The sequence below is a fragment of the Telmatherina bonti genome (assembly GCF_933228915.1).
Source record: "Telmatherina bonti genome assembly, chromosome: 2".
NCBI lineage: Eukaryota > Metazoa > Chordata > Actinopteri > Atheriniformes > Telmatherinidae > Telmatherina > Telmatherina bonti.
In genome coordinates this window covers 25,413,999-25,439,656 of record NC_136620.1, presented here as the reverse complement: position 1 = coordinate 25,439,656, position 25,658 = coordinate 25,413,999, and the positions used below count along the sequence as shown (strand labels likewise).

The following is a 25,658-nucleotide window of genomic DNA, read 5'->3' as shown; positions in this document are numbered from 1 at the left end:
GAAAATAGAACAAACTGTGTGTTTTGATTGATAGCAGCAGCAACTGGATGGACTATGCAGTAGGTCATTTCTGGTCTTGCGTCTACACTACTTTCATTAAAACGCAATTTCTCTTTCTGCTCTTCTCGTGCAGGTGTTCTCAAACAGTGTGACTGAGTGGCAGAGAGGAGGGAAAGCTCATTATTTTGGAGGCAGACCGTCGTGTCACACTGATGATGGAGAGGAGAAGGAGGATAGATGCAGCACTGCTAGTGTTGTTCCTGGGACACCTTGTCACTGCGCTGGAAGTCCCACTTGACCGTAAGGCAACAGATCACACACCCACCCTGCATTTCAGGCATCAGAGTTGCAGGAAGTTTAAACTTTAGTCAATTGAAATATTAGTCTGTCATCCAGTCAGTCAGTTGATTAAACACAAGACTGAAAACTAAATCTGTTGAGTGTTGGACAGTTAGACAGACTGTGATGTAAAAGGGCCAGTATGTAGAATTTACAGCCAAATGCAGTATTAGTAACTTAAACTGGAGTCTTCCTATGCAAAGCCCACGTTGTGCTGGTATCTTTCCCCAGGTTGCAGTCTGAAACTTCATCTTTAGATGCAACTTCATCCAACACTTTTTTGACATATTTTTTTATTAAGTAGTTTTTTTTCTGTTAACTAATAAGGAAGACCCATGTTTTTTTCTTTTTGTTAAATTATCCACTGAATATTTTCTCCCTGAATTTAACAATTTTATTGTAAATTTCAGAACCAATTGAATTTTTAATTACATTCCTCAACAAAATATAATGTTCTTTCATTTTCATGTCTATCAGACCAGTCTAAAACCAAAAGGCTTATTGTGTCTTTTCTAATCACAAAGACTGATATGAAAAAAAAGCCAGGTCATCTTGACTCTCTGCTTCTCTGACTGATGAAACTGTACTTTCTGTTATATTATCATTATTTTCCACTCATCAACTTGGTATTTTGTTGGAAATGTTGACCAATGGGTACTGGCCCTCCTCAGTGGGGAACTGGCCTTGCTGAAACATCGCAGTAAAGCAGAAATAATGCAGGAAGGTATTTTTCATCACTAATGTTTGGTTCTCTCCACTGTCACACTGTTCTCTTGTTTCCTGATACTTGGGGGGGAAAACCCTTAAAGTTCTTAAAGGATGTAAGTCTCAAACAGATGTGAATTTTCTGACAAGGTTTTGCTGGAACACTTCTTTTGTGTGTGTGTGTGTGTGTGTGTGTGTTATGTTTGATCTTGCTACTCTTTTATTTATATTTAATGTGTTCTTTGTTTGTAGATGCTAAGTGTGAGTTGGAGTGATTTTGGCATTCTGCATGCTTTGATTTCACTGTTAGCTGTTTTTTGTTCTGTATCTGCTTGCATTGGTAGAGCGGTTTCCATCATGCAAAACTGCAAACAATATGAGTTATTCTACTATTTGTTCCCATAGTCCATTAGTTTTCTCCTCAGCAGTGACAGGAATACATTATGTATTGAACAACTGCAGTAAATGGAAATGCACCTGAGTGTTCTGCATGCCGTTGCACACGTTGTGAGAGCTTACGTTTTCTTTTATGCATGTCAGCAAACCACTGTCTGGTTTAAGGCAGCACGGTTATTTCTGTGTGTTTGGTAATGACTGCTTGTGTGGAAAATATGGCAGCAAGAAAAGCCATAGCAATGCAGTAAAGGTCATGATTTAATATTTCCCTCTTTCTGATCGCTTTTAGTGGCACAGCCACCGACAATAACTCACCAATCCCCCAAGGATTACATCATCGACCCACGAGAAAATATTGTAATTCACTGTGAAGCGAAGGGGAAGCCACATCCCAGGTAGGAATAAGTCACCTGTGGTTTAATATTCATGATGCTGTTAGGTGAGGAAGACACATCCCAGGTGGGGATTTATCGTCTACCAGAAAAAATTAAGTTTGAAGCATCCGCTGACAGCAGGTTCTTTTGTACTGAGTCTAAAGAACTGCTTTTAAGGTGCCGGTTTATACAAAATATTAAATTAATTAAATGGTTTTAATTATAGGCACGTTGGCCTTGCCAGAAGCTTTTTGAATGCTTTAAATTGGTGTAACACTTTATTAATTTTCTGGCACTTCCACAAACATTTTCACTGTTATAAATACAAGGAACCTCAACTGACAGCGTACACCGTAGCCCCTTAATTTTAATCTGTCTTAACCTTAATCCTAAAACCAATTCCATGCATTAAAAATTCCAGACTAAATTAGCATTAAATCACAATTAATTTTATTTTCTACAAGTTTATTACAACCAAGGAATGTTTGTATAAAGATGCATGTATCTTCATCACCACTACTCATACTCTGTAGCTCAAGAAAATTACATTTTGTTATTTATTCTACCATTTCATGTTTGAGGTGACAGTTTTGTGCCTTTTCATCTTAGTCACATCCTTGTGATAATGCTCTGCTGTTTTTTCTCAGTTTCTCCTGGACAAGAGATGGGACCCACTTTGACATTGACGAGGACCCCAATGTGAACATGAGGCCCAACTCTGGCACTCTTGAGGTGGATATCAGCAGGGAAAGGGTCGATCAGTATGAGGGGGTGTATCAGTGCACAGCCAGGAACAAACACGGAACTGCTGTTTCCAACAATATAGTCGTGCGCCAGTCAAGTAAGTGTATCCTCGTGTGTCGTTTCAGCGAGTCATTTTCAGTTTCTTCCATTCTATTAAAACTGTAAATATTTCACATCATATCAACGTCATCTCCCTTCTTTTCTTTTTCTATCAATTAAGTCTCATTTGCCATCTTTAGAACTCTCCTGGAAGGTAAAGGTTGCATGTAGGAAGATGCATGTTGTACTATAGGATGCAATAGAGGATACAGTCCTACGTCCTGTTGTATTTTTCCTTTAGCATATTGTTATTCTGTTAGGTATCATGCCTCATCATCTCTGTCATTATGTTAGCAGTAGTCAAGCAACAGCAACAATTTCATATGAAATTATAACCCTCCTAATCCTCTGTATGTCATAATGCAAATAATCCAGGATCCCCGTTGTGGTCAAAAGAAAGGATCAAGCCAATTGTGGTTCAGGAAGGCGTTTCCTTGGTGCTTGAGTGTCGACCCCCTGCAGGGCTACCTCCTCCTATCATTTTCTGGATGGACAATAGTAAGAAAAACGGTCTCCTGTGTTTCCTTGTTGTGTTGTTGTTTCTTTACACTAACGTTTATGTAGTTTTAGTACATTTATAAGCTAATATACTAAAAATCATATGCAATTAATGTCATTTTCTGAGCCAAGTCTGAGGAATTGTGAGATTTTAATGATTGTTCTGCTGTGGTTTAATAGATTCATGTCATCAGAAAAGATATTATTGGAACTGCAGAAACAGAAGCTTCTCTTTGACATCCCTAACCTCCCTCAAACACTGCTGTTGATGTTTCATGTAACTGTGATATAAGTGTACTTAAATAACCATACATTTCAGACTTTCAGAAGCTGCCTCAGAACAAGAGGGTGTCCCAGTCCCTGAACGGCGACCTCTACTTTTCCAATGTACAACCAGAGGACTCCAGGAACGACTACATCTGCTACGCCCGCTTCCCACACACGCAAACCATCCAGCAGAAACAGCCCATCACTGTCAGGGTTCTCAACCGTACGTTGCACTCTGTGTGTGAAACAGACAAAGATAGCAAAATTCATTTAAGGTGTAATGAACTTCCACATGACTGACACAAATAGAGAGCCGTAGTTTTGTGTGTAATGTGTGTGTATGAGAGGCAGTTCATTGGCAGTAGCACAGTATGTGCTAGCATGAGTGTGTGGGAGGCAAACAGTGTTTCCTATCTCAGATCCCATCCTCAGAGACGCCACTGGTTCTCGTCCCACTGAAAAGACATATTGTCAGAGCTCTCATAGCTTTTTGCACTATCTGCCAAGCAGGCGTTCACTGTCACTTCTGCGTGACGTTGTCAACACACATTCTCCAGCAACAACAAAGACCGCTCTCATCACTGTAGCATTTCCAGTCGACATGGTAACCGGCTGTTCCCAACAGATCCTGATGCTGATCATTCCTCATCCTCAACATTTGAGTCATGTCAAGTTCTGTTCTTTTGCCTTTTTTGAACACTCATTTTAAGTGTTTTTGTTTTTATGTCATGATGATTTCAACTTGTGGCGTGTGTGATTTTTTTTCTGTTGTTACAGTGGATGCAATCAATGACACAATGGCAGCTTTTTACAATGACACTGATTTATTTAGTGGTGAGTTTTGGCACCCTCTAGTGTTTAATGTTCAACCTTGCCCGACCTCGAGCTCCAAACTCCAGCTTCCACCTTTTAACACTGATCCTTCAACCCAACATCCCTGGGGTTTCACTGGTATATTTGGGGCAATATCTGGCACCCTCTGGTGGTTAAATCTAACATAGCGCTCTGATCTGTAGCTTCCCCACTAACATTCACCCCCACAGTCCAACTTCATTCCTTACCCTTCAGTCTCTCCTGCTCTGTCTAATCAAAACCCTTCTCTTAACTATTTACTTCCTATTATAAATTGTTTAGCTAATTCCTGCATGTAGATTTTACTGTTTATATATCTGACTGTGTGATATGTGACTTTAATATTAAAAACAGAAATTCGAAAAAGCTACAAGTGAATTTAACATGAATTTAAGTGGTGATATAATCATTTAAAGAAATAAAAATATAATGTTGTGGGTGATTAACAACAATCCTAATCCAACCCGTTAAAGTGTAAATTTAGTAAGAATGATGTCTTTGGTCAAACAAGTAGCTGCAATATAAATTTCTAAAAACTTCATGCTACCCTACCCGATTAAGCACCAACTTACTTATCTCTCTGTCAAAACAATTTTTTTCTTATTTCACTCTTCATTGCCTTAAATGTCTTCATCACGCTCCCTTATCGAAGCAATCTCACACACCAAATCACTTTCTTACATTAAAAGACCTCCATTCTCATCAAGTTTATGATGTTTAACATTATTATCATAAAGGTTTACTCTTTTTTATGTTACTAGTTCAGAAGATAATTTTATTGTCATTTCAATTGCCAGTTCTAACAGAAAGAAGTGTTTTTAAATCAGTTCTAAATTATATATTCAATTGATTTAGGTTATTTGTGCTTGGATGGCAACTTTAGCAATAAACACCCACTAACAGCAGCATATTATCATATAACAGCAGGTTATTATTGCCAGGACATAACAATAAAATTCACATTGAACCATAAACCATGAACATTTGCAGGCAGTAAATTAGCAATGTTTGCACACTGCAGACTTACATTGTTATTTCATCTCTGTGGACAACGGAGGGGGACTTAGTCAACATGAAGGGCCCTATTTTGCCTGAAATTCTCTTCCTCATGGACTGATGAAAAGAATATGGTCATTTTTTCTGCTTTTTTTTTTTTTTTAAATTCTGAATGTGTTTGTGTTATCCACAGAGGCCCCGGCAGATGAGAGGAAGCCAACCTTTCTTATCCCATCTGGCCCCTCCAGCTCCAAGATGGTGTTGAGAGGACATGTGTTGGAGATGGAGTGCATTGCAGAAGGCCTGTAAGTCTGTTACTGCATGACTGAATGTTTCAAGTGCTCACCACCTGGATCCGCTCTCTTAGTCTCTTTCACTAACTCTGTTATTGTATTCAGCCCCACCCCTGACATCTCCTGGAGCAAAGTGAGCGGCGATCTCCCTGCCAGGCGCACATTCTTGCTGAATTACAACAAGACCCTTCGTATAGTCAACGTGTCAGAATCAGATGCAGGACATTACCGCTGCACAGCCAAAAACCAGATTGACTCTGTGCACCATACCATTCATGTCACAGTCAAAGGTGAGTCTGTAATGAAACATGCACTATTTGCTGTGAGACAGAGTGGTCTCTGCTTCTTTCCATTTCTTACTTTGCCCTCTTCCTCTTTTTTATTTGATTTAATTTATGTAATTTATGCACAGATGCCAACAGGTCAGTGTTCAGTAATTAATTCTCCAACCTGCTGCTGAACTCTTCCTTTCTTACAGCTGCTCCTTACTGGATTGGTGGCGCTCCCAGGAATCTTGTTCTAGCTCCAGGAGAGAATGGTGTACTGACCTGCAGGGCCAGTGGCACACCTAAACCCGCGATCAGATGGTTTATGAATGGCATTCCCATAGAGAGTAAGTACAACTTGCTTCTCTGACTTTGGAATTACTGCTGTCTTTTTGTGGTCTTTGTCACTTTTCATACAAACACTTTATAGGTTCTTCTTAAAGTTATGATGTGACCCTTCAAAACTATATTTAAAGGATGAGACAATATAAAAACTTATTAAAGGACTGTTGGATACTATAAGTCTTTATTTTTACTATTTGTGATATTAATATGAAGTTGTGTCATAATCCTACCTTATATTTTCATGTATAGGAAAGCAGGGTATAAATTACCAGCATAATTGGTATTTAGATGACAATTTAATAGATGGTTAATAGCTACAGTCATTTGTAGATGGTTTTTTTTACTAGATTTTTCCTCCTATGAGATAGAAAAGAAATTATAATACCAGTACCAGAAAAAAAAGAAATCATTGTATTGCTTAGTGGAAGTTGTGTTGTGATTGTGAAATTGGGGACATCCACCAGTGGCAATCCTTGACACTGCACCAAGGCAGGAAATAGTCTTAGCACATAACTTCCAAAACTAAACTAAATAAAAAACTAAAACATGTCGGCTGTAATGTTTGGTTTTTGCATCACATGATAATGGTATCATCTTAAATTGTTAACTTTGCAAATGCTGCTCTTTTGGAGTAAACAGGGTGATTGTTTACTACTATTTCCACTCTCTGTATAGCTAACCTAATTTGCTGCTGGTTTGTTTGATCTAGCAATGGATGTTTTTAAAAATGCTCAGCTCTATAGGTTCTAACATCCAGCCATAGGGAAAAAGTCTCTGTCTTTTATCCGCATTGCACATAAATGATCAAAATCTTACAAAAATTATATTGTATCTATTCTCCTTATGTTTGCAAGTATCACTAAGAATTCAGTGAACAACAAGCATCTATAACCTCCCTGCTACTTTTGAACAGATTCCCCCAAAGATCTGAGCAGAAAAGTGGAAGATGATACAATCATCTTCACTGATGTACAGATTGGATCCAGTGCTGTGTACCAGTGCAATATCTCAAACGATTATGGGTACCTCCTGTCCAACGCATTCATCAATGTCCTCTGTAAGTTCATAATTTGTGTTTGAATGCTATCTTCTGTTTCTACTGATTTGTGGAGGGTAATAATATGAAAATATTTCCTGCTGCCTCACTGCAGCGGAGCCCCCCAGAGTGCTGACAGTAGCCAACAAAGTCTACCAGGTCATCAAAAATCACCAGGCCCTGTTGGACTGTTCTTCCTTTGGATCACCCATCCCAAAAATTACCTGGTGAGTTAATGAACCTTGAACAGAGGCAAGTGCCGCATTATGTTTCTTCAGCTCTCAAAGCATTCAACTCTGCGCCTCAGGTTTAAAGACAGTCGCTCCAGCACCCTGGATGGAGACCCTTACATTCTGCATGACAACGGCACTTTGGAGATTCACGTCGCTCAAACCCAAAATAGTGGCAAATACACTTGTGTTGCCAGGAACATCCTTGGTATTTATGAGAATCATGTCTACCTGGAAGTCAAAGGTGAGAGTGTTTTTGTGAAAATGATCAGCCTAAGTACATGCAATGGGGAGGAGGGGGGACAGCTTGTTACAATTTCTGTGGCCCAAAACAAGTTTAAAGTGTTTCAGAATAAACGTAGACATTGTTTCATTTCTATGTTTTTTTTAAATGCTTCAGATCAGCAAACCGTTAAAACTTCTGCTTTTATAAAGTTGCTCACAGCCACCGATGATCAGTTAACAAAACTTAATAATTTAAAGGGAGTAAAGTGCTTAGTTTTATACACACTGCTTCTAATTTTTGCAATAGTTTTTTTCAGCTTTCATGTAATTATAGATACATTTAATTTTCCATTTTTATTACCTGCATTTTTCTTTAAGTTGGTCACCAACTTCTCAGTTTAGTCATTACTTAGACTATTCGTGGTTTTTTTGTTTCAGAAAATTGAAATGTCATGTTTCAATTTGTGCATGTAGAATATTGACTCATTCATTGGCTTATTTACCTTGCTACGTTTTTACATTCCTTAACAACGATCTGCTCTTCCCTTCAGAGCCCACCCGAATCATGATGCAGCCAGAGTACAAAGTGGTCCAGAGAGGCAGGTCTGTGGTGTTTGAGTGCAAAGTAAAACACGATCCGTCACTCAGTCCCACCATGATCTGGCTCAAAGATGATGGAGAGTTGCCTGATGATGAACGGTTAGAACTTTTATCTGATGTTTGGAGTTTTTTTTTCTCCTGCTGTTTAACCTTTTATTATCTTTTTTTGAGCTGCTATAAATTTCTATCTACAGAAGGATGTCATAGTTGTAAAATAAGTTCAAATCTAAGTTTGATTGCACTAAGTCTGATGAACAATCTGTGGTATATCTTTTTACAGATTAATCATAGACTCTGACAGCCTCACCATTACTGATGTGACAGAGAACGACGCAGGAGTGTACACTTGCATCATGAACACCACTCTGGACCATGATTCCGCCACTGCTGAGCTCACTGTTGTTGGTATGCTACCCACTGAAGAGCCTCATTATTTCACACTTGTAAATAAACAAGTAAATTATTAAAATGCAACTTCTTTCTATCCCAGGTTTTCCTAAAGCAGTAAATCTGAGCTATAAATTCACAAAGTTCACAAATATCAGTTTCTTCAAGGTTAATTAGATGAGAGTTTACCAGAGAGCTGGGATAGATTCAGTCAGTGATCACGTCAGCAGCATGAATATTTGGTTATTGCCTTCTTAGCCATACAGATAATCACTGTTTTCCTATGGCTGACTGATCATTAAACTCCCTATTTCACTCCTGTCCTTCTACCTGGCAGAGGCCACACCAACTCCAGCTGTTGTCCACGGTAAACCTGCAGCACACATGTGCACCCACATGTGCTCTGCTAGCATGGGCTTGTGGTGTTTGTTGGATATTTCTGTTAAATCCAGCATGATGGTGCCTGAAGAGGCCTTTATTGTTTTCTTTTCTGTTTTCTTTTTGCATTGGACATCCATACAATGTTGTGTTGTTTCCTCTGTTAATCTTTTTGTTGCCAGTATTAATTTCTCCTTTATGTAAAATGTCTAAGTCCTTTTACATTTAGTCAATTAACAAAAAAAGAAAGAATTATTAGGATATTTCAAATTCCACTAATTTATTCCAAGTTATCATCATGATTAAACAACAGAGCATTACTTTAGTCTGAGTGAATGAATTCAGACAGTGTTACTGAAAGCTGTTGAGATTCTCAGGTAGAGAATCACTCATTTCATCTGCATGATGCACTGTTTGCATGTTCATCATTAGTAGACCACGTAAAACTTTCAGATGGAACATGTCTGGAAATAAAACCTAGAATTTATTTGAAACTCAACCCAAATAACTTTGTTTTGGTTACATCTGGCGACAGCGTGAAACCTTCATAATCAGTAACTGTACGAAGGCAGAGTGTGAATAATTCCTGCCGGATGTGTTGATGTTGCTGCTTTTGCTGTTTTCCCTCCCAGAGCGACCCGACCCCCCCACTGACCTGGAGCTGACAGACCAGAAAAAGAGGAGTGTTCAGCTCACTTGGATCCCTGGGGATGAACATAACAGTCCCATTCACAGTAAGTGTGTGTGTGTTGTGTTTGGCTGACTGTGTGTTTTATAGTCTTCTTCAACTGTTTGATCTATTTTGACATTCAGCCAGAGATTTGGACCACAAATACTTTATGTCATGCTGCTTTTGGTAGAAGATGAATCTATATGATGGGAGAATCTTGAACATCAGCAGAGTTGTTTATAGAGTTGTTTTATCCACCACTGTCAGATTTCAAGTCAATAAGCACAGAGACACAAGCATGCAAGTTTCAAACATTCAAAATATGTTTAAGCTGATATTTGTTTTTGTTTTTGTTTTTTTTACGTTACTTTTAAAATAAACTTTTTTAAGCTAGTTACTTGATTATAAAGATGTAGGTCCTCTGTTTGAACAGACAGAAACGGACCCATAAAGGTATTTGTCTCATTTCCCTGAAAACTTAAAAGAAATTATACTAAAACTGACGTTTTTTTTCATGATGTACATACACTGACTCTATTCAGTCAGGGAAATGCCTTATTGGAATGCATAAAATAGTTTTAACAATTTTATTCAAGCTGTAAAAGAAGTTGATGAAATAATATCAGAAATGCATCCATATCATCACATTCTATTGTAAAATGGGTTGTTTTGGGATGGTTTTATTTATGTTACTAAACAAAGCAAAGTAACTCAAAATCTCCAAAGTGACCCATGTAATAAAAAACCCCTGTGCTGCATTGAGTGCCCTTATAGTATGAAAGCTTTTTATTTCTTAGTCATAGCTCAAAATATTCTTGTATTTTATATGTTATTAAAGATTTAAATGACTTTCTATGGATATATATTATAATTTAGAGAGTTGGGAATAAAACATTTCTTGTGTCCCACTTGCTTTTTCAACCCCAGATTTTTTTTTTTTTTTAATCTGACCTGGTTTTGTAAAAAAAAAAATAAACAAAGCTGTTTCTTGATGATTAATTCCTTCATGGTTCTACTGAATTGGTTTTTCCTTCATATAGTTTGAGCTTGAATAAATTCTCTTCATCAATAAATAAATACATACATACACAGACACATACACGCATGCATACACTGGTAAATGAAAAGAGAAACAAAAGAAAAAGAGTTGGCAGCAGCAGCAACAGTGACACAGATAGGGTCGAAGGCAAGATACGAGTTTTGCAGCTTAGATAGACCATTTAGATTTATGGGGGTATGTTTGATTTATGGGATGTGGAGTACAAGGCAGTAGTGCAGCTCCCGAGGACTAGCCAAGGTACCTCACAGGTAGCACTCCAATTGTGCAAAATATAATCAACCAGTAACTTTCCGCTTTCAAGGCAGTTAAAAAGAATAATAATACAATAAGGAATCTTCTTCAATTCTCTAAAGTGTTTTAGCAAATAGCATACAAATAAACTTCTCTGACCTAATCTGTTGCAGATTCATAGATTATCAGACTGTACGTAAGTGTAAAATAATTACTTTTCTTTTTTTTTTTTTAAACAGAATTTCTGATCCAATATCAGGACTCACTTCATCATCGAGGTCATTGGCATAACCTCACAGAGGTTCCTGGAACCAAAACAACAGCTCACCTCAAGCTGTCACCCTACGTTCACTATACCTTCAGAGTTTTGGCCCTAAATGAAGTGGGCTTCAGTGAGCCCAGCCCCCCCTCCAGAATGTACAAAACTGATCCTGCAGGTACAGTCTCTGTCATTTCTGACTTCACTAGGTGGAATTTTATGGATTAATTAAGTCAACATTGCTGCAATTTTTTTTGTTTGTTTTTTATGTATGAATAATTCCTTCAAATGAAAGTGAATTAACATTGTCTTGCATATTAAAATTATTTGGGAGTAAAACACATTCATGTCTGATTGTGTTGTAAGTTGCTGCCAACTGGCTCATTCCTGTTATAATCAGGAGGCTCACGTGATCCACAGAGTATCTCTTGCACTGAAAATCCATTAATTTGTCTGAAATCATTTATTTTCCAGCTCCAGATGAAAACCCAACAGGTGTACAGGGATTTGGGACAGAACATAACAATCTTGTTATCTCGTGGAAGGTAAAAACTAGCATAAAGGCAACTATTTAGTCTCCCAAATTACTCTGATCCTCAGAAAATAAAATAAAAAATATTGAAAAAGAAGCATAATTCTGTCTTCTGATATATGACCTTTTTGATTAATTCATTTAATCATATTCACTATTCATTGAAATAATAAATAGCCTTTTGCCACATTTATTAATTTTCCCTCTTTTAAAAAATATTTTAATAGATTTTACTCTTATCTGTTCATATTTATTACAAGCATGTGTTTTTAATTTTTTTGTTTTATATTTTTATTATATTTATTAGTGTATTATTTTTTATGTGATCACATGTATTGTCTCACATTTATTACCCTTTTAATTTTCTAAATCAGAAATTTTAGTTTGTTTTAATGACACAGCAAGTTCATGTTGTTTGTTTCAATTTTATCTTTATTTTTTAAGTATTTGTTTACTGATTATATTCTTGTTTATTTGCTACATTTATTCTAAGTCATATTTCTAACTCTCTCCTGTGTAGCCTCTGACTGGCCTCCAGGCAAATGGTCCAGGGCTTCACTATAAAGTGATGTGGAAGCAGCAGACACAAGACAGCGATTGGACTCAAGTGACTGTGGCCAACAATTCCAAGTTTGTTGTATCTGGAACACCTACATTTGTTCCATATGAGCTAAAAGTTCAGGCTGTAAACGATCATGGACATGGACCTGAGCCAGCTATTTCCTTTGGATACTCTGGAGAGGACCGTGAGTCTCACAAACTCTGAAGCCTCTTTTTAAAAAAATGATCATGTGGTGTGATGGGGGTGAAATATTTGGTTGTGTAACCAATGACATTTTCTCAGCATATGTCCTTGCTGTTTTTACCTGATGTATTCCTTCTCAACTGTGTAGTTCCACGCGCAGCTCCAGGAAATGTGCAGGCTATAGTGGTGAACAGCACTCTAGCTCAGGTATACTGGGATCCTGTGCCTCCTCATTCAGTTCGAGGACATCTCAAAGGATATAAGGTACTTTTTGATGGATCATAAGATATACACCTTGCCAGTATGTATGAGTCATAAATACACATTCAGCATGTGTTAACTGAATTTTTCAGGTGTCTTATTGGAGAAAGCACAGTGACCACAAACACAACCATAACACCCTCATCTTCAGCGGGAACCACACCCACGGCATGCTGCCTGGTCTGCATCCTTTCAGTTTCTACTCATTCCATGTGCAAGTGTTTAATAGCAAAGGTGACGGACCCCCAAGCCCAACACACCATTTCAAAACACATGAGGGAGGTAAGAAAAGCAAAGCACTTATTCTTTAGAAGAATCCTGTGTTATGTGTCAGAAATGACTTTTTTCTTTTTTACACATTTTTTATAAACATGTGTTAATATATTGAGAGGGTCTTGGCTGCAGCCTGGAGAATGAGGCAGGGCTGGACATCCAACCCCGCCCCCTCAACGTTTTGATTGGATTAACCCTAACCCTAACCCCACGCTCATTGGACATCCATCCCCACCCATTTGACATCCAATCACGCCCATTGGACGTCCAAACTCCACCCAATATCCAGCCCCACCCTATTCGCCAGGCTGCAGCCAGGGGTTATCCAATATATTTTAAGGGATACGGCATAGGATTTACGTCTAATGGTAAAACTCTAAATTCCAATGATTGGACTTTAAAATGAAAAGGAAATTAAATATTTGCTGCCCTTCTGAAAACCCTGAAACCATCAACAAAAATTACATACATACATTAATTTTCTTTTAATATTCCTCATCTTAACTTTGACATATTTAGGTGATATTATATCTTGTTTTGCCTTGCTGCAGTGCCTGGTCCTCCTAACTCTCTGGTGGTTACTGACACAAATCTGGATTCTCTAACCCTTGAATGGACACCTCCTCGTGAGCATAATGGACACATCACTGGGTACACCCTCCAATACCAGCCAGGTGAGTTCTTCTGTTTTCATTAAGGCAACAACAAGGATTTTATATCCATGCCAAGTAAATATCACCCACATTCATGTAGAATGTAGTTTCGCTTGTTTCCCTTTTCATATCATGTGATGCCATTCTGCTCAGTCTACTAGATGCTATAGATAATGAGAAAAGGCTAAATTAGTATCATAGTGTGTATTTTAATTCCAACAAACACAAATTAACAAGTCAACTTTGGTCACTCCTACCTTCTATTTCTGAACCCTCCACCTCTGCTATTCAAATCCTTCCATTTCCACTTTTCTCATCATTGGCACTCCATCTACAACCCCGCCTACCTTTATTCAACTTCACTACTTCCCACCCTCCTTCCCAATCCCATCGTTTTTTTCATCCATTCCTCACTCCTATAGTCAATAGCTCCAATGAACTGGGCCCAAAGGAGGAGCTGGCCCTGGCTGCCAATGAGACCTCAGTTACTTTGCCAAACCTCAAGTACAGCACACGCTACAAGTTTTATTTGAATGCGAAAACAATCAGGGGACCAGGCCCAGCCATTACTCAGGAAGCCGTCACCATCGTGGAGGAAGGTAAGTCATCAAATGCAGCCAAGTAGAAGACAATGATCATTCCAGCTGATTAATAGCTATAATTAAGTGGAAGCACCCCCCCTCGACCCCAAAAAAGATAAAAACACATCTATTTCAGATTGTGTATGTGGCTCTCATTGATCTCCATCATAAATAAGAAAACACACAATAAAACTAAGCTACTCATTGTCCATAAAATATGTTTGTTTATCTTGCCTGAGGTGTGAACTATGTTTTTAATCATAAGATGCTACCATAGACACTTTGTTTGCTGACACAGTAACGGTTTGTGGGGGGATAAGCTTTAAAGCACAAAAAAATGGAGTCATATTTTATAAATCATGCTGGTTTGAAGATTATATAATACTAGCAACTGAGACTAGAAATTCATTGGGGCAATTCCTTATAAACCTTTATACAATTTTCCTTAATTCCAACTGGGGGAAAAGAAAAGGCCAGATTAAGGTTGAGGGTTTTGCTTGACCTGGGAACAAATTTATTAAACTGGGAAGTTATTATGTGATTGGAAAGCAGAAATGGGAATGGCTTTTACGTGCATTGGTTTCCATACACAGAGCTGATTGATACATACACACGTCAACCAGCTCTTACACAACAGGCTAAAACAGCAAACATAAATTGCAAAAATCTGTCATTAGGAGTGCGTAAATTAGCAGTTACACAGGCTTGACGAGTGGATTGAAGAGTAGATTAATTTGCAATGTTTAGTCTATGCACTAGAAATGACCCAAATTGAGGAGGAAAAAGCTAAGAAATAAAAAAATTCTTGTTTACTTGAAGAAAGATTCTCAACATGTTTTGATTGTGGGAGCTCACACTCCCCCGCAGTGTGATTTTAGATTGTTCCAATAAAAGACATGTCTCCAATATGATGTTTTTCAACTGTGAAAGGAAGAGTGACCTGTTTTTTTCTTAATAAATAAGAAATACGTTTGATTAGTTGAAAATCAGCTGGCAATTCAGCCACAGTTTAGTTTTTTTCCTTTCTAATTAAAATTAAAAACTGCAATGTTTTTATCTCTTGCCTTTTACTGAATAGTTTCTCGCCCTGCACGTTTGCTCGGATAAACATCATTTTTGACTTTTTATTTATATTGTACAATTTTGTGTTATTTATTTGGCATGTATCATAAAGTTTTAAAATATTTTCTTTGATTTTGAACATTATAGCTTGTTCCCACCTTTGCCCCCCCCACAACATTCTACATGGCACGATAAATATGTACATTTTCCTCTCATCTACTTTTAGTTGGATATATCCTATGGCACTGTTGCATCATTTGGCTTATGCCACTATGAAAGTCCTTTGCTGACAGCAAGACCACATAAATCTGTCGTTGATACAGAAGTGACACTGTTTCAGGGTTAGGGTCAGTGTGTTTAGGCCACTGCAACCCAACTCCCCATGTTTATTCATGTTTAATTATCTCCCCAACATGTTTTTATCACTGGTTAATATGTATACCATTTTTCTTGGAATATTACTATTTTGCTTCCATCATGGCAACTACAGCAAGCCATCTTTATCTTTGCCTCTTTAAAATATTATGACAAACCAAAATGTCTGTTTACATTCAAAGCCTTTTTTGCTTTGTTACATGTGCCTTTTTAATTCCATGCGATACATCTAAACAAGTCCTTTTAAAGTGCTCTGCTGCTTCAGTTTGACTTTCTTGTTGGTAGTCTCTCGCTCCTCCACCACGGAGGCTGCTGGTGATGCTTTTCTGCTGCATGGCGACAGTTCTCTTGGCATGCTAATGAACTGTGTGCTCTGTGTATAATGACTCAGTGTCTGTTGTGTCTTTCCTTGTGGAAATTGTCTTTGTGTGGTTTGCCCACGTGTGTGCTTTGTGTGTGGTGCCGTCTTTACCCCTCTTGGTGTTGTTTACAGGGAACCTGCAAACCTCTCATCCCATTGCACAGTCTCCTCCACGTCATCCAACTCGCAAGGGTACAGACTCTGCTGTCATTTCAGCAAAGTGCATGTCTGAATAGTGTGTTGTGTTTTTATGGTATAGTGTCCCAATTGTTGCCATTGTTGGTCTAGATTCACTCACTCTACAGTATGAGCCTGCAATGAAAGCATGATTAAAGCAAAGCATCTGATTGCTAGTTGCTTGTCCTTCGACTAACAGACCAATTTTGAAGGCTGTCTTTTTTTCTTGTGTGCGCAGCGGGACCTGTGAGTCCTTTCGCGAATGTTAGTTCCTCGGTTGAAGAAGATGGAGCCCTGATCAGTTGGGAGTACTGGGGCCCAGAGAAAAATGTGTACATAGAATACAGAGTAAACAACAGTAAGCAAAAAAAAAAAAAAAAGCACCAATGTCTCTCAGTTTCATGCACAGGTGGAAAGAGACTCCTACTTCATTATTGGCTTGTGCAGGTGAATAGAAATATTGGCTCTCATGTTAATGCTGGGTGCTGCCAGCACAGTCCCAGATGTGATAAATGAAGCTTCCTGTGATTGGATTGCTAATTGCTCAGTGATGATATCGACTAGAGCTGTGCTCATTTCCAGTGTCCATGTGGATGGAACTTGTGCAGACAAACATTACAAAAGCAGCTCAAACACTTTTTTTTATGCTGGCCAAGTTCAGCTAAACAGCTCCCCATTGTTTTTATGCACCTGCAGTGAGGATGAAAAGCACTACAGTATGACTCTCTCACACCTACTGTTTTATGCACTCAGTTATGGAATACCATAATTGTAGAACCCAGAACCCATTTTATATTTAGCTCACTACTGGTGTGTTTGTGGTGGCCCTGACAGCGCAGATGCAAATGAACAGAACAGAATCAAATGGAGGAAAAATCATTCCCAACATTTACATCTTTTAGAATAGGAGCCTTTATCATTTATCGAAATATTTTTACCAGTTTGTTATATGTTTTAAGTTTTGAAGTAATTTGGCATTTGACTAAATATTAAAGCAAAATGGGATGTTAAATAATTGTTAATTTTTAGCAGATTTGTGGAACTTCATCAAGGAAAGGACACAACAGATTATATGTCTATTAAAATGAATATATCTTGGCTAACGTAACGTATATATAACTGTTGTGTATTTTTAAAAAAAAACGTTTTAAGTGGATCAACATAACAAACTGGGAATCTCTTCCACAATCTCTTAATAATGATGCATCTGACTGAATCTGTATGAAGTCCACTTCAGTTTGTTTTGGGGCCATTTTTTTTATTTCAGATTGCCTTTGTCTGCAGAGACCCTAAACTCAAACTTCAGGACAGATTTTTTTTTATCTTCAAATTATAGGAATAATCTCTACAATTATAACAGAATTTTTTCTGATGATCAAATGTTGAAGATTTGTTCTTTGCATTTGAAAAAAAATTATTCAACTGAATACAAAAAAAAAAAAAATGGAAAAGGATGAGCTGTTGCAGGAGGATGTTGTATAATTTTCTCCTGGTTGAACCTTTCTTCTAGGAGACTACCCCAGGATTGGCCATTTTTAGCCAAACAAAACAGCAGATAATGAGGCACCAAGAAACAGGATGATCCAGCAACTCATCACGATAAACCTTCATTTCTTGTCACTTTCTCACTGGATGATGTTATTTGGGCCTTATTTGTAGTGTGTTCTACGCCTCATGCAGGCTTTTTTAATGTATTTTCCAACTCAGTGTTTTAAAATAAGACATATTTGAATTTGGCTTTTTGAAGTGGCATTGCATTGAGCTTTGAGGGTCACCACAATAGTTTATTCATAGACTTAATACATTTTTCAGAACTCCATCAGTATTAATGGTTGGCTGAAATGTAATACTATTCAATGTTTTTATCAACCACATAGTTTCCATAATGTCATGATCTCCATGGCCCATTGGAAGCTGTGTTTGCTCCCTCAAACATACCTTTCTTCATAAACATTCCCCTCCCTGCAGGTGAAAACGAGTGGCAGAAAGAGCTCGTCAATGGCTCTCAGAACATAAAGCTGAAAGACTTAAAGGTCGGCCTCTCCTATAGGGTGCGTGTGGTGGCCAAGGGTCACCACGACCAGCTGCCCTACTTCTCCAAGGAGCTGTTGGTCACGGTCCCAGGTGAGGTAGTTCCTGGGCCGTAGGGCCTCCCCAGTAGCCTGGTTGAACCTCACACTGTGACGTGTAGAGCGTATTGTAGTTTATTCCGTTGTGTTGGTACATGTGGACAAGCATGGGTTTAACTTGACTGGTTGCTCTCACTCTGTGAAGTACGGAAGTCATGTAGAGACGTCATATAGCGGCATGCATGACTTTATGGTTTAGAGTTGTCATAATTAATGTCAGGAAATTTCTGTAGAGTTGAAAATCTCACATATCAGACATTCTAATATAGAAGTGCGGTGTGTGTGTGTAGAGTTATAATATCCAACCTAATGTCACGCCCTGTGAAGTGTGTGTTGTGTGTAATTGTCTTCTTGTTTATCTGTCATTGTGTGTCAACTTGAGTTCTCTAATTGTGCTTTACTGCTGATGCACTGAAACACATTGCTAATATAATCCTAGAGATTTCTAACTCATCCAACATAAAAGTTATCTCTATGCGATTCTCTTAACCCATAAATATAGAATCGACCCAAAATATTCAGCACATAATTGTGGATCGTCACTGGAAAAAGATGCAAAATGAGTGCCATTATAAATGTAAAGTCTTTTCCTCCTCTTCTGGCCAGCTGTGGCAAGCAGGCAAGTGGACATCGCCACTCAGGGATGGTTTATCGGCCTGATGTGCGCCATTGCTCTGCTCATCCTGATCCTTCTCATCATCTGCTTTATTCAGAGGAATAAAGGAGGAAAATATCCTGGTGAGCATTTACACAAATATGTCCATGCAGGTATAAACTCAGTGTGAGTTGCTTTTATTTATTTGCCATCTAACATGAGATTTTTTTGCCATTTTTTCTCTGATAGCTCAGTAATCAGACAAAGCTGTTCTACTTCAGTAAACATACTACTGCAGTGGCATTCTTCTGTTTTGTTATACAAAAATTATATCTTTGCCAGTTTATTACAAGTATTTTTCTTGTTATAGTATAACTTGCACAAGACAAAACACACCACCTGGATGAGTTTGTGTAATTAAACTCTGTGTCTTTCCAGTTAAAGAGAAGGAGGATGCACACACAGACCCAGAGTTCCAGCCCATGAAAGACGATGACTGTACTTTTGTCGAATACAGGTGAGAGAATGAATCCTGGCTTCTAGAGCCCCCAGAGCCCGTTTCACCCACCAACCCTTGCTCTGTACCAGCTTCTGGCCCAGATCTTCTCTCTATAGCTGGGCTGGAGCTCTGCAATACCTCCTCTTCTCCACCCTTACAGCTGACAAGTAAAGGACCCAAAACTACGAGTAACAGTCACAACTGCAAGAGGAAGTGCCCCATCCCAAGTCTGAACTTCAGCCACCCCGGAGGACTGCATTGTTTTGTTCTTTTTGTTCAATGGTTTGTGGGACATCTTGGATGCTACTTGTGTTGGACTCTTATTGTATGCACTTGACGTGGCATTATGGTGGTTTTTGAGGAGCAGGATTCTTCAGGTTTAAGGGATTTAGGGATACAGTTTGAATTTCTCTTCATTTGGGCATTTGAAAAGATGAGGAAATATTGTTATGAAAAAGTTTAAAGGAAAGTAACATTCAGCTGCAATGCATTCTAAACCAATCACAAGCATTGAATCCCACTCCAACTAATAAGCTATTTGTAAAAGAAACAAACCAACATTGTATGTACAGTATAGTATTAACACCTCATGTATTGCTACATTACCATGATGGAAATGGAAAAAAAGTGAAACAACTTCTCACTTCCAGTGGTTACCCAGTTATGCTTGCCAGCATCTTGTTTGTGGGTGACTTTTCCAATCACACAAATAATCAAGGAAAATTAAGCACTTTAATTCTGAGTTCTGTATATCTAGCATTTGGGTATTTTATTCCCTTTTTTTTTAAATAGGTTTATATAATGGTCTTGCTATTAGATTTTCTATTCCTTTTTGTATTATATATCAGAAATATCACAGACACGTGTGTCTGTGATATTTCTTTATACATATATATATATATATATATATATATATATATATATATATATATATATATATATATATATATATATATATATATATATATATATATATATATATATATATATATATATATATGGATATATAAATGAAATGTAATATGCATGGTTATAAAATCTGATATACTATTGACATGTCACTATTGGCAATAATGTGTTGAATAAATTTATTTTTTTATATAGATAAACAAATGCATATGGATTCAAAATTAAATAAAAAGCATGTTTGAAGGAAGCAGTGATGTGTGCATAGGAGCTGGCAAATACTGTTTATAAAAGATCTGTAGCCATTATGTACCTGTATTGATTCTTAAAGGATAAAATGCCTATTATTCTGTTTTGTTTTTTTTTTGTAATTGAAAAAGATTTACATCAACATTGCTGTAGCCGATTTCTTAGTACTGTCCAGCTTCTCTTGACTCTTCCTAACTCTCTAACTTCATGTTCCCACTGAAGTCCTCAGTCTATAATAACAAAGTTGTCTTTCTTGCAGAAACCCAATATTCATCTGAAACTTGCCAATCACTGCTGTTTTTAGAGATGTTGAACAGTATATTTGTCAATGACTATTTGCAATTTTTAGCGAACGAAGATTGACTTCATAGCATGGATTATTTTCATTTAATGCAGATGGAAGTGATTATTGGTTATGGTGTTTGTTTTTTTGTTTTTTTTTAAATAATAATACAAAGGGGGAAAGAAAACCAGAATTACAAAATCTAAAGTATTCCAGTGGGAGAATCCAGTGGAGACCAATTGGATAAAAAACAGAGTGGACAAGTCACAAGGCAAAGTGTATAAATATCATAGTGCCTTTGTGAGAGAATTGTTTCTATCCATGCTGTTTCATTTTGTTCAGCTGGAAACATTACAATATGTCAATAAAGGCATAACTTAACTCAACTGTACTGTTCTTGATTGACTATAGAAGAAGATACATAATGTTTAGACACAAGTGCCACACGACTGTGCACATAGTTGTGTGGCACTACTATGTGCACAGTATCTAAGTGTGTTACATATAATACACAACAATGTTTAGGAATGGTGTTTGTGTGGGATCTCAGCTGGATCTCTTCATCTGATCACAGGTGTGTAGGTCTCAGGAAGGTAAGGGCAATGGTGTTGTATGTAAAGACAATAGAGATTTAAGTCACTGTGGAGAAAAAACACTCACTGTCATCAGCTTTAAAATTTGTTCATAAAGCCTTCATCATGTTCAGCACTTATTAAAACCATTCTGGCCATGAAGCTTTACGCTGCTATTCTTCTTCCTTCAATGCTTTTGCATACTAATAACTCATTTTAGCATTGGAATAGCCCAACTCTCCAGCATGATGATGGCTTTGTGATCACATCTCATAATGTTCAGCTCATGTATGTGGAATGTTTTTTTTTTTATGTATCTTGATATCCAAAGAAAACTTTCTTTGCAGACTTTTCATGCATTTTGCAGAGTTGTGATTTTAACCATGCTTGCTTTGGGGGGGGGTGTTTGGCTGAAACCTTTATTCACCTCATTGCACTGGATTTTCTGTTTTTCATCACAGCCTCTGTCTTGGGGGGAGGTGTCGGGTGTGCTTTGATCAAACAACACATAGTTCACCTCATATTTGGTTTCAGGGGGAATTTGAATAGCGTATGATTGCTTGGGCTTTATTCCCCTGTTGCCTGATGGAAACCAACAATCCATTCATAGCTTCCATTTTTTAGACATGGAGCAAGCCAAGTTGGAATGTAATTAAAAAATGCTTGCCGCTGTGTATTTCTGGAATAATTTTTACCTTGATCTACCGCACTCAGTAGGTCTTGGTGAAAATAATGATTGGCCATTGATGCTCCATCTAAAAAAGTAAAAAAGTGATGACTAATCTGCCACTTCATTTCACCTGTAACACATGCATGTTATTTTCTCCTTTAGTGACAATGAGGACCATAAACCATTAAAAGGGAGCAGCACACCTTCTAACGGGACAGTTAAGCGAGATGACAGCGACGACAGTTTAGTTGACTACGGGGAAGGAGGAGATGGACAGTTCAACGAAGATGGCTCCTTTATCGGCCAGTATAGTGGGAAGAGTGCAAGCAGGGACACAGCTGAGGGCCACGAGAGCTCAGAGGCCCCATCCCCTATTAATGCCATGAACTCCTTGAACTCGTTTGTGTAGCAAATCAATTGTAACAGACCGACTTGAGGTGCTGCACAGACTGCCTGCATCTCCTCAATCCCAACATGTCTTATAAAGGGCTTTCCACACTGCTGCATGGCTTTATGCTCACACTTCCCTGCCACTTCCATACAAAAGGAAAAAAAAAATTATGTCACGTAAAGGACTTAGCAGAATATATAGAGGCTCTCGGCTCAACCATGACTTTGAGTTTTACTATACATAAAATAAGTGATATTAACTTAATCAGGATATTATTAACACATTGATATTAACAAATGTTGGATCCTCACCAAGACGCTCACATGAACAATGCAGTTCTTCTCTGGATTATATTTCTGTTTATGTTATTGGTTATATGCTATTTTCACAGTGTGTTCAGCATCTACAGCAAACGCAGAAACTTATACTGGACAGTGTAATGTGAATCATAGCACATATAATACAATCATACAGCCCACACAGCAGATCATGTACAGTACATGTAATTGTGTTTTGGCAGCATGCAGCACGCTTGGGATGGCTGCACTCATACGTCCTCATTTGTTTCCGCTGTGTTTGAGCTCATCTGTAAAGGTGGAAACTGAAACGCTGCATGGCATGTCACGAAACCTTGTGACTTTTCTCCTCGCATGTGACCTCCATCCATCCAGCACAAGCTGAAGGCCAGAAGGGAGGCAAAGCGTGGCATCTTGCCTCAGTCCTTGCAGTGCTCCTTTTGGCAGGTAGTGCCTTTTTCTCAAAGTGATTCAGTAAAAAAGTTGACTGGAATTGAAAGATAAGACGGCAGAAGTCGCATCCAAGGATGGATAAGATAAGCTTGAGGACAAATTGGATGAAGGAATGATTCATACACTCCCTCCTCCCAACGCTTTGACGTACAGGACTGGCTCTGGTTGACCTTCAGGAAGTTACACACAACCACAATGGATCTGACCAAAACATAGTTTAAATCTTTTCTGGTGCATAAGCGCTGTAGTCATTATGTAGAGTGCATCATTATATTTCTGCAGTGTGTTAATGTATGGAGACCCGTGAGTGTATTTGTATGTGTGCTTGGGTGTGGAAACTGTACATTTATTCAAATTATTCAGTTCCCTTTTAGCAAAAGTTGTTATGTACTAACTACACTTGAGGGCCTTTGGATGGGATCAAGATTTCTTTTCTCTTAACTTGCATCAAGTTTTATTTTTTTTTAAAGACATGTAGAATATTTGTTGAATTTGTAAATAACTTAATTGATTGTACAGGGACAAGCAGCTTTTATGGCAGCCTGTGAGTGGCAATATTGTGCATGAAATGGCTTAACTTGTTGATTAAATATAGACTTGTAGAGACTATATGAATATATCTACAGATATTCTTTTCTTTTTCTTGCTGTGCAAATTGTATATTGTACTATAACTAACTGGACTGCATTTCTATTCTTATCATTCACTGATGTTACGCAACTCTGGGATCATTTAGCGTCAATATCATGATCCCTTGACTGACCGTATATTCTGATGTGTAATGGTTTTACTTACTTCCAGCATACATCTGATGCTCTACCCTGACAGCATTGCAAATGATTTTAATTTTTAAAAAAGACATGTACTAACAGATATCCTTCTTTTTTTCCCCCTTATTTAAATTTTCTTCCTTTTTAGTGCAAGTCAGATATTCAAGCTCCAGGAACTATAATGAATGAATAAATAATGATCTGCTTTAAGGTTTCAGTCTCTTCACTCATAACAGCCTTTCCTGGTAGAGATGATGAATGAGTTTAGACTCAATGATTTGTATGAAAGCCGTTACTCAGTCTGTGCATGTTAAGTCCTCCTAATGGAGCTATGAAACATTTACTCTCTGACAATGATACTCCATAAAACTAAAAGATGTACTGCTCAGTATGCTACACTGCAACCATTTCTTTCACAATAGAGAGGAGATATTAATACAATATTTCAGTGAGACATCAACAGACTCATTAACTACAGAGTTGTCAGTTATCTGACTGCTGGCAAGTTTTCCAAGTCGGCCTCCTTTTGGAAAAAGTCATCTTACAAAAACTCTGGGAAACATTATTCAGTCTATTGTGAGGAATTACAATTATAACAATACTTTGATTTATTGTAAAATAGAGAGAAAAACAAAAACCGAATCAACATTTCAATAGTCAGCACAATTGTGTTGGTATATGAAACGTATTCAGCCCCCCAAACCCAAAATAGCCTCAGCCTCCAGCCCCAGACACACGTACTTCTTCAGGTATACAGTGAGGAGAAAGTGAAGGATTTGTAAATATGGATGACTGCACCTGCCTAAATCTCCTCAGTGTCAAGCATCTGTTAGAAGGCCTTATAGAACATGGCAGTCGGGCTTCAGCTTTGTGGAGCTCACTTGTGGCACTTCTTCTTCCATTACAGTCATATTGTCAGGGTAATAGGGAGAGAGCAGCTTGCCATCTGGTGCATTATCACACTGCACTGGTGTCAGGAAGCAAGGAAGTCTGCTGTCTTGGAAATACCCTCTGGCAAGGATTTCTTTGCCTTCTGTTTCCCACCTACACTAATTCCTTTTGCAGTTGTTTGAGGAAATTTCTGGAGAGTATTTGAAGTTAACAATGGCCATGATTAAACTGGGAATGATACATGGATGAGATATTTATGAACTGCAGCTTTCCAACTGGAGGCGTGGATCTGAGAAGAATTTTCCAAAGGATAAGTTCATCCTCTGAGAGCTGGCGCTGCCTGAAGCAAAGTCTTTGTGTTTAAACAACTTAAATATCTCCTACTCCAAAGCAGTGACTCAGGGACTTTTTAACCTTCGGTTTATTTTACAGATTTATATGTTTAACAGATCTGAGCTCTTGGCTTTACTGCCATCTAGTGTTATGAGCCAGTTTATTGAACGACTGGGCCGAGCAACAGGCTTTTAAAAACTGATAAAGAAATGCTACAAAATGTTCTCACTGCAAACTGTGGATAAAATAAATTATGATCAAGTTTCAGCCTTTGGAAATAATGGCCCATTATATAGACTGCACATTCTGGAGGCTTTAAAAACACATAATATTATAATGATAGAACATTTT

General features: G+C 38.0%; 1 protein-coding gene across 11 annotated transcripts in view; it reads left to right on the top strand.

Annotated features, from left to right (window-relative positions):
- Window positions 1–24,168, top strand: part of nrcamb (neuronal cell adhesion molecule b) — an 82,615-nt gene extending 58,447 nt beyond the window's left edge. For 3 of the 11 annotated variants that reach the window (XM_079251236.1, XM_079251239.1, XM_079251240.1), the window contains 28 exons: window positions 134–300; window positions 1,730–1,835; window positions 2,462–2,655; window positions 3,033–3,155; window positions 3,475–3,645; window positions 4,200–4,256; window positions 5,464–5,575; window positions 5,669–5,853; window positions 6,042–6,176; window positions 7,088–7,231; window positions 7,326–7,437; window positions 7,518–7,684; window positions 8,217–8,364; window positions 8,546–8,670; window positions 8,990–9,019; window positions 9,663–9,764; window positions 11,231–11,428; window positions 11,725–11,795; window positions 12,303–12,528; window positions 12,676–12,791; window positions 12,881–13,070; window positions 13,613–13,735; window positions 14,137–14,313; window positions 16,509–16,628; window positions 18,239–18,394; window positions 19,006–19,137; window positions 19,433–19,511; window positions 22,336–24,168. In XM_079251236.1, the coding sequence (XP_079107362.1) occupies window positions 213–300; window positions 1,730–1,835; window positions 2,462–2,655; window positions 3,033–3,155; window positions 3,475–3,645; window positions 4,200–4,256; window positions 5,464–5,575; window positions 5,669–5,853; window positions 6,042–6,176; window positions 7,088–7,231; window positions 7,326–7,437; window positions 7,518–7,684; window positions 8,217–8,364; window positions 8,546–8,670; window positions 8,990–9,019; window positions 9,663–9,764; window positions 11,231–11,428; window positions 11,725–11,795; window positions 12,303–12,528; window positions 12,676–12,791; window positions 12,881–13,070; window positions 13,613–13,735; window positions 14,137–14,313; window positions 16,509–16,628; window positions 18,239–18,394; window positions 19,006–19,137; window positions 19,433–19,511; window positions 22,336–22,582 (3,834 nt within the window). In that variant the 5' untranslated portion in view covers window positions 134–212 and the 3' untranslated portion in view covers window positions 22,583–24,168. Of the gene's footprint in view, window positions 1–133; window positions 301–1,729; window positions 1,836–2,461; window positions 2,656–3,032; window positions 3,156–3,474; window positions 3,646–4,199; window positions 4,257–5,463; window positions 5,576–5,668; window positions 5,854–6,041; window positions 6,177–7,087; window positions 7,232–7,325; window positions 7,438–7,517; window positions 7,685–8,216; window positions 8,365–8,545; window positions 8,671–8,989; window positions 9,020–9,662; window positions 9,765–11,230; window positions 11,429–11,724; window positions 11,796–12,302; window positions 12,529–12,675; window positions 12,792–12,880; window positions 13,071–13,612; window positions 13,736–14,136; window positions 14,314–16,225; window positions 16,286–16,508; window positions 16,629–18,238; window positions 18,395–19,005; window positions 19,138–19,432; window positions 19,512–19,582; window positions 20,246–22,335 lie in introns of those variants that run through there. The other 8 variants (XM_079251243.1, XM_079251246.1, XM_079251244.1 and 5 more) reach the window with 8 other exon arrangements.
- Window positions 24,169–25,658: the final 1,490 nt, after the last annotated feature.